This window comes from Lactuca sativa, chromosome 8 (assembly GCF_002870075.4).
Source record: "Lactuca sativa cultivar Salinas chromosome 8, Lsat_Salinas_v11, whole genome shotgun sequence".
Classification (NCBI taxonomy): domain Eukaryota; kingdom Viridiplantae; phylum Streptophyta; class Magnoliopsida; order Asterales; family Asteraceae; genus Lactuca; species Lactuca sativa.
In genome coordinates this window covers 54712923-54722041 of record NC_056630.2, presented here as the reverse complement: position 1 = coordinate 54722041, position 9119 = coordinate 54712923, and the positions used below count along the sequence as shown (strand labels likewise).

General features: G+C 32.4%; 1 protein-coding gene across 1 annotated transcript; it reads left to right on the top strand.

Annotated features, from left to right (window-relative positions):
- Positions 1 to 1235: 1235 nt before the first annotated feature.
- On the top strand, positions 1236 to 1757 carry LOC111899960 (uncharacterized). Its single transcript, XM_023895838.1, has one exon. It carries the CDS (start codon positions 1236 to 1238, stop codon positions 1755 to 1757), a length of 522 nt encoding a protein of 173 aa, XP_023751606.1.
- The last annotated feature ends 7362 nt before the right edge of the window (positions 1758 to 9119 follow it).

The window sequence follows — 9119 nt, the reverse complement described above, 5'->3', positions numbered from 1 at the left end:
AATACGAGGCTGAACATTTTTGGCACCAAAAAGTCAAGATGCCAACTATAACTTTACTCTTGTGGTCAAAATTGAGTAATTGTGTCGGTATGGTTATTCAATCTGGAACGTTACTTGAAGTTGTCAAACATTATTATTTCTTTAGAATATGCCAATCAAAAGAACAAAAATTTGCCTAACGTTTTTTCTAATTAGTCTAATAACTTCACACTTTTCTGTCTTCTCTCCATTAACATAACGTAATGATGTATTTTGCAAGACGAGTCGGTATGGGACACAACGAGCATCGACGAGGCTGACCTGGAACTCCGAAACGCCGTCATAACGAGGGAACACCGCCCCCCCCCCCCCCCCCCCCCCCCCCAACCCGTTGCATCTCGTCGAGCAAGTATCGTGGGCGCTGCGACGAATTGAAACAACTAAATTTTTACCGTTGGCTTTAAGGACCGTTTGCAGACGGTCGACATTCAAATTTAAAAAAAAAAAATACCTTTTTACCTATATATATATATATATATATATATATATATATATATATATATATATATATATATATATATATATATATATATATATATATATATATATATATATATATATATTTTCAATCGTTTTAATTCAAAGTTTACATATTTTTAACATTCTCTCTATATTTTATACACTTTGTTATTCAAAAAATTGAGCAAAACCCAAACACCCCCCTCCATCATCAATCCCAAACACAACCTCGTTTTTCGGATTTACGGGTTATAAAAATTATTTCAACCTTTTATCGTCTCAATGCTCACCACAAATCTCATACCAAGGCGCCACTTTCAATCATGCTTCACCGCCGTTGCAATTTCCCAACTCACCTTACCTTCAACAAAATCAATTTAGTCAAAACCCAAATTTACAACACAATCTTTTCCCTATTTTTGCTTCGATGCAACAAACAATCAACCAACCATCGCCTACAACACAATCATCGGTTCAAGTGGAAACGGGAGGTAGTAAGAGAGGGAAAGGGAAAGGAAAATCGAAAGAGAAATCAATAGCGGTTGAAACATAAAGTGCAGACGTTCCACAGTGGTGGACACCAGATGGGAATATGTTTTGACGGCGGCTTGGTGTACTACTTCAAAAGACGAACTTCGCGGAAATGAAATGAAAAAAGGAGCTTATTGGGGGGGGGGGGGGGGGTGCTCGACAAATTTTACGCTATTTTAAAGAAAAATCCATATCGCAAAAACGACATGTTGAGCAGCAAATGGTGTCAAATAACTAAGTGGTGCAACAAATTCAACGGTATTTACAGCCGGCTTCAGGCGCAACAACAAAGTGGAATCAACGAATTTGATTTGTTTAAATCTGTTAAGCAACAATATCGGGTCGAAATGGGACATGTTTTCTACTTTGAAAAATCATGGGAATTATTGCGAGCGAATCCAAGGTGGAATAAAACGCCTACATCGTCAGAGGTTCAATCCAAAATGTCTCGCAATTCGAGCTCGGTCGACGTATCGGACGCACGGACTCACATCGACCTAAATGTCGACATCGATGAGATCCCAGATGATGTCGAGGAGATATCCCCACCACCACGACCGCCCGGACGCGACAAAGCGAGGCGCGCTGCGAGGGATGCGGAGGAGGTTGAGGCGAAAGCAAAAGATGCGGCGGAAATGAGAGCAAAATTCGACGAGCACAATTTATTAAAAAAAGAAAAAAATGAGTTGAAACGTCGTCATTTGGAGTTTCTAGAAATGCAGGCATAGAAGAAACAGGCACAAAAAGAGAGGGAACTAATGACACATCAATTGTCAATTCTTCCGACGAGCGACGGGGGTTTGGCGCCTGCTGATCTAGCGGTGCTACAAGCGATGAAGGAACAAATTAAGAAGCAATATTTGGGTTAATTAGGATTGTTGTGTGGTTTTAAAAGTAATTTGAATGGTATTTTAGTTATGATTTTAGTTTTAAAATTATGTTTTTTTAATTGTAATCGTAATTTTAGATTTTAAATATTACGTAGTATGTCTTTTTTTTGTTTTTAAAATTTTATGTTTTATAAAAATATTTCATTTTAGTGATTAAAAAAACATTAAAAAAAACCAAAAAGAAAAAAACCAAAAACGAAAAAGGAAAAAAACAAAAACCAAATTCGAAAAAAAAATCAAACATAAAACATATATTTATTTTCAAAAAAGTTGGTATTGCAACTTGTTGCCCATTTTCCCACTTGGTGTTGTAACACCATTTGCTTATGTGACATATGAGGTGACACAAATTGATGTTACATCTTGTTTCCCACACCTAATGCTCGAATATTTTCCATGTAAAATGTATATAAAGTGGATTTTATTTGTGAATGTTACGAATTGTTGGGTAGCACTTACACTTTTTTAAATGACAAAATATAGTATCTTATTTCAAAAAAAAAAAGACAAAAAAAAAAAAAAAAGACAATCGTTTATATATTTATGATTTTAGTCGATAATTTTAGTTTTTAATAAAGATGTGATTACATTTTAGGCTCATTAGCAATAATGAGATGATTGTTGTTTTGAAAAAAAAATGATAATTTATCGAACTATAGTGTTATTGTACAATTTTTGTTAAACGTGGAATGTTATGATACAGTTACTTTATTATATTACTTAAGAGAGTTTGTCTTACTATAAGATTAAAAGCTTGATCAGCATAATGTCGAAAGAAAACTGTATTCAGACTTTAAATATCTTATGTCAAAATTAGAAAATATAATAATTCCACTAAGATAATATCTTTTATCGGGCAAAGAAAACATAGTAAATTGTAGAAAGACATTATCATATGCAAATAAATAAATAAATAAATAAATAAAAATAAAATAATGTTGATTATAGTAAACCGTTGTCATCTGTTATACATAGAGAATATCGTAAGATTACATTAAACTAATACTCTTGCTTAAACAGATGACAAATTAAGAGTGTTATATTATAATAATCTATTGTATTATCTCTATGGACAAATCACAACCCACAGACATAGTTCCAACATCGTGGACATATCACAACCCAAGGCGCCGATTTTGAGGATGTCCTGAACCGGTAAGTAAGTTGCAATATTCGATTTTTAACCATTGGTCCCCCAATCATCTAATGTTTCTTTCTTCTCTTTTTCAAGAATTCGACATTTGTGTTTATAGGTGGTATGATGAACCCATGTGTTCTCGTTCCAAAGCTATAATACTAGGGCTGATTAGGACATTCAATAAGTTGCAAAATGCAGTGAGAATATCAAAGAACTAGCAACTTAGCATCAAAAAAGTAGTAGAGAAGAACAAAGAACAAGCAACTACGTTGAGGTATTACCTAGTTTATAGTTGGATCTTTTTTGCTATGGTGTTCATGTTCATGTTGTAGGTCCAAAAATGTTAGTGTTATTTTATGTAGAAGGTTACGGTTATATGCAAGGTAATGTAACTTATTTGGGTGGTTTTTATCAACCTATGGAAAATGATGAGAAATGTAACTAGAGTGGGTTTTTGCAAAGGTAGAATGTTTTTGTAATGCAAATTAATTGTAAGTAAATGTTGGTATCAATTGCCCAATTATGAATTTGTTCAAGTACATAACCTTGTAAAGAAAACATAGAATGCATCTAAAATTTAAACAACTAAACATATAAACATACTAAAGACATAATAGTTATTACCATGTCCAAAATACATGTCACATAGTCAACTGAAACTAATGTTGGATTAGGTGTCTAAGTCCATAACTATAATTGGTATATAGTTAAATTGATAGTAGCACAGTCTTTTTAGGTTGCCCTCAAAACTAACAACTACACAAATGATTTTGGAGAAAGATGTTGATTTATTATTTGATTAATAAAGTGAAATAAATTATTTTTTAATTTATTATGAGAATAATATATTAACTAGAAATAGTAATATTTAATCAGAAATTAACTGGAATTAATTTTGGGATTCAAGGAATTAATTAAAAGTGAAGGGACTAAAGTGCAATTGTTCAATAATTGAGCAAGAGGCAATCAAGAACCATCTATATGGATTGGACTGTTTCTTGAAGCCTAAGGGCTTCTAGAATTGTCCAAGGCGGATAAACAGGAAGGTGGATAATTACCCGATTTAAGTTGATCTTGGATTTAGGCTTATCTAGGGTTTCCTAACTACACTATAAATAGGGTTTTAACCTTATAATTTTCAGCGAACTGTTTTTATAAGACCCAGCCGAATTTTGGAGCCTTTCTTCTCTCTTCTCAATTATCTTCATTTTCTAGTGTTGGGTGTGAACCATTGGAGGCGTAACATTTGTGACATTTGCTCTCAAGGCTTCAACAACACAAGGATTTACAATGTTATTACTATATAACAACCAATGTATGATTCTTATAACCCTAATTATGCATTTTTGATTATATACTGGTTTTCTAGGGTTTCTATTTTGTTTTTCAAGTTGTATGTTCAATTAGATAAAACATAGATCAATTTTTAAGGTTGCATGCAGACATAAGATTTATATGTTTTGCATAATACCCATCAGTGGTACCAGAGCGTAGGATTAGTTTTCTATTGAATTGATACAATGGTTGAACTTGAACAAGAAGAAGAAAACAAAATCGTCATTCTGTTCTGCCAACATGTCGTAGTGTTCTTCCACCACAGTGTAGTGTTCTTCAACCACGGCACGTTGGACCGTCAGATCCACAAAGATCATATTTTTGTCTTATCTCATGAATTGATTAGGATAATTACCTTAAATAATGTTTTAAATAAGTAAAATTGAATAATTATCTAAGTGTTTGGATATCCTTATCTTTATCTTGAATTCATGATTGGTTTATTTTCAATTTAATTAATTGAATATTAATTTTGAAAATTAAAAAAAAAAAAAAACAAAAAAAACCCTAATATTTTGAAAAGTTTAAGATACATCCTTATGGATCTTATGATTAATTTAATTAAGAGATAATCAATAAATCCATAAGAGGTTTAAATTTAATTAAATTAAAAGTTTAATTTATTAAAATATTAAACCATTGTTGTTTTAAAATGTTTTAAAATACACCTTATACTACATATAAAATTAAAAGTTTAATATATATTATATGTATATGAATAGTCAGTCAAACCGCTAGTACGCCTCATTCACGAACTCATATTGTAAGGGGATTTTAAGGAAGCGGCTTATAAAATGATCAACATTGGGTATTCATACTTACTCACCTCTCTTTTGTTTGGTGGAGGGTCGTTATCCTAACGGTTTGATATGACATGTAATTCTCATTAATAAGTATAATGTGATTTAAAAATAACTAAATTATTTTTTTTAAATCTCACTCTTAGTTACTTTATAATAATTTGTGAATTTGTATGCTAATCCATGAAAATGCACATTACAGTTTATAAGTCGTTAGTGGAGCGTGTGTAGTTAACCGACACATTAATGATGGACTAATAAAGAGTGGTAATGGGTATCTCGAAAATTATCGTTGATTAATGAAATGTGTGTGGTTAACCGGCACATTAAAATGAGGTGATAAATGACATCGAGATTACCAAACTAATTTGCATGGTTATTCACATCTCATTTTTGATCCACGACATCCTAGTCACAAAAGTGAGAGTGTAATCGAGATTAAACATGTTATTGATTAAATTCAATGAATCTAAACATATCTAGGAGTTTCATAAAATTGAAATTCTTAAAAGCCTTACCTACCTAAAATAGATTCAAATTTGATTACGACATCCTCTTCAAAGTTCGAGTCGAAAATATGGATCCGAACCTAAATTTAAATTTATGGGTTAATAATTAACGATTAAAATCACTCTTGAAATCTCTTTTTCTCCTATTATAGATGTTGAGTTAAGACAATAATGGTCTTTCTAATTCTTTTGGAAATGTTTTTCCTCTACCATATGAAGATGATCTTCAACATTTTGATCAAGGTGAAAGTAGGTTCCATTCGTCGTGCAATGGTGGAAATGGATATCATGCTTCTCCAACTCTTCCTCCTCCTCCTCTTCTTGTGACTCTCCCACGTCACGATTCCATCGATTCGAAAGATACGAAACTACTCAAGCCCTATTGGCGTGCAAGCATCGAGATGGAAATTATGTGTGTACGCATGTTCTAGAAATGAAATTGTACATTGACAAATTGGATAGAATGGGTGTCATTTTCACAATGGGTCAAGCTATTGATTTGGTTCTCCTTTCACTTCTTGAGTCATATAGTCAGTTCATTGAGAACTTTTATATGAGCGACCATGACATGACCCTAATTGATCTAACACATATGTTGATTATTGCTGAAGCGGAAATGCTTAAGATCACAAGTAAAGAAAAAGTGTTTCAAGGATTTAATCCCAATGTATCCATAGACATTGACATTAGTGATAATGGTAGTCCAAAACAGATTTCTCTTCCCAAAGGAAAGGGATCGGCCAAGGTCAAACCGTTTAATCGTATGGTAAAGAGAAAGGCTAGTTCTGAGATAGATCCATGTGCTAAACCTAAAAAGTCCATATGTTTCTATTGCAAATTGAAGGGACATTGGTTGTGAAGCTTCCCAGACTAACTGAAAGATCTTAGAGATGGTAAAGTCAAGTCGTATGACTCTACTTCAGGTACATTTTTTATTTAACTCCATTATTTTATTAAGTTTCTAGTCATAGACTTTTAATACATTATGTGATGATCATATTTTGATGGTATTGCAGGATCTAAGAAAAAGAAGGAAGCTAAAGAAGAATGAGCCAATTCTGATCGTGAGAGATGGATTTTGGTTGCATGGTTCGATGATCAGAATTTGGAGCTGCTACCTAGGTGTTATGATAATTACATAGATTGCTTAGGAATTACCTAGAAACATAGTCTTTTATTATCAATAAAAGTGAAATTTTGGTTTATATAGTTGGTTTACTTTATATTTCCATGCAATGATTCTTCTTGTTTCACGTGTGGTAAATGTCATAATTGACTAAAGTGGTGTTTGTTTTTTCTCCGCATATCTTCCTAGCCTCTTCTGTCTGCGCATTGCAGACCACGCGCAAACATTAGCATTTGAAAACTGCATACCTAAAAATGTATGTGCGCCATCTTCTTGGTGCAGATGTGGACCAGAGTCTTCTAACATTATATATATATATATATATATATATATATATATATATATATATATATATATATATATACTTTAATTTTTTTAGTTTTTTTGAATTTATATTTATTCTAACGTTATTAGTGATAAACATTTTGAAAAAAAAAGTTATAATACTTAAAAAAAAAAAATCAACGACACAAAAGTGATATTTTTGACAAATTTATAAATAAAAGTTTATTACAATAATGGTCGTTGAAGTTGTTTATATAAATATAAAAAAAATAATAATATATTCTTATATTTTTTGTGCCAAATTTTATAAAACCTTATTTAAGACATCGTCAATTTCTTAGAAAAAATATTTATGGCACATTTTTTAACTGATTTAATTAAAAAAATTGAAGTTTATTTTCATTCATTTATATATCAAATTCTTTGATTCCTAATTACAATGTTTAGGCATAACTTTACGACCACAATTGTTGGTTTTTTTCAAATATATACGTTAATTTTTACCATTTTTATTTTCACTTTTTACACAATAATACTAAAAGTTGATTTAGTTTATTTTAGTAGCTTGCATATGTTAAAAACAAACAATATTCTTTTTCCAGACTGTAGACATTTGGTCCACCTCTTCTATTGCAGAAGTCTACAGATCTGTTCCACAAACTGCAGACATTTTGTCTCAGAAAAAACAAACAACACCTAAGTGATAAAGGATTCTCATTACCCAAGTTTCAATTGGATAGAAACTTGGAGTCATGCAATTCAAATTGTGTGATGTATGAGAATCTTGATCTTAGGGAGATTATAAATAGTTCATTGATCACATGTTTTATGTGAGTCAAAGTGAAGGACTAATGAATCTAGTCCACTGATATGGACGATCCAAACCTGCCACAAAGGATGAAAATTCTATTCGATTCAATAAATATGGTTGTGTTTATAAGAATAAGCATAATTCTAACATTTTGAAAAAGGGTCTTTCAAATAGTGACAAAACAAATAAGAAGAATGAGTTAGGCAGAAAGATAAAGGTTTCTCAAATCTGAAAGGAAAAGAGAGTACTTTAGTATTGTGTTTTGTTATCATCTTAATGATTGTGGAACTATATCTCAATTTATCATCGAAGAACATCTTAGTGTAATTGTTTGACTAAGAAGAGGAATTAGATATTGTCGAAATGGTTCAAATCAAAAGATGAGTCACACTTCATTTTCCAATCAAGTTTTAGAGACATGCTCTAGTTACTACACATCATATCTTGAAACTTATTTCATACTAATTAGGTTCATAACACATCATGAAATGTTTCTTGTCGAGAATCCACACTGACTTTTGAATATTTTTTTTGCTCGTCAAGGAATGTTCCTTGAGAGAGAAAATTATATGTCAAGAAGTCAGTAGGAGTCTTAATGATCTTGAAGAGTTTCAGGAGTCAATTAAGAATAAACCTTTTAGTCATCACTAGCACACGACCTGAGGTTGATGACATATCTTGTTAAGTTGACACATTCTTGTTTTTGTGCGTCTTCTAGTTGAGTTGCCAATTCATATGAATTATAGGGCTCTAATTTGACTGCAAAAGCAAAGCACATTGGTTAGTGAAACTGCATTGGTAAACAAGGATGAACTGCTTAACAACACGGAAGCACTGTGTAACACCTGAAATCCAAGAGGCCAAGTTGGGGAAAGAAAAAAAAACCCTAAGTCAATGAGTCAACTCATCGAGTCCAAGGAAGAACTCAACGAGTCGGAGCAAGTTCCATGTCACGGATTAAGTGGCCGACTCGGAGTCTGCTCTGGGTTGGGAAACCCTAATTTTGGGACTTGGTACCCTATTTAAGCATCATATTCTCATTCCCTCAGCCTCATCTTCAGCCCCCAGACCCCAAACCCTCATCCACGAAACCCTAGTGCATCTTGTGAGTGTTTGAGCCACCTTGGTTTGTTTTGTGTGCTTTTGAAAAGGAAGAAGAAGAAGAAGAAGGAAGTTGGAGGTTCAAGAAGGAGGAA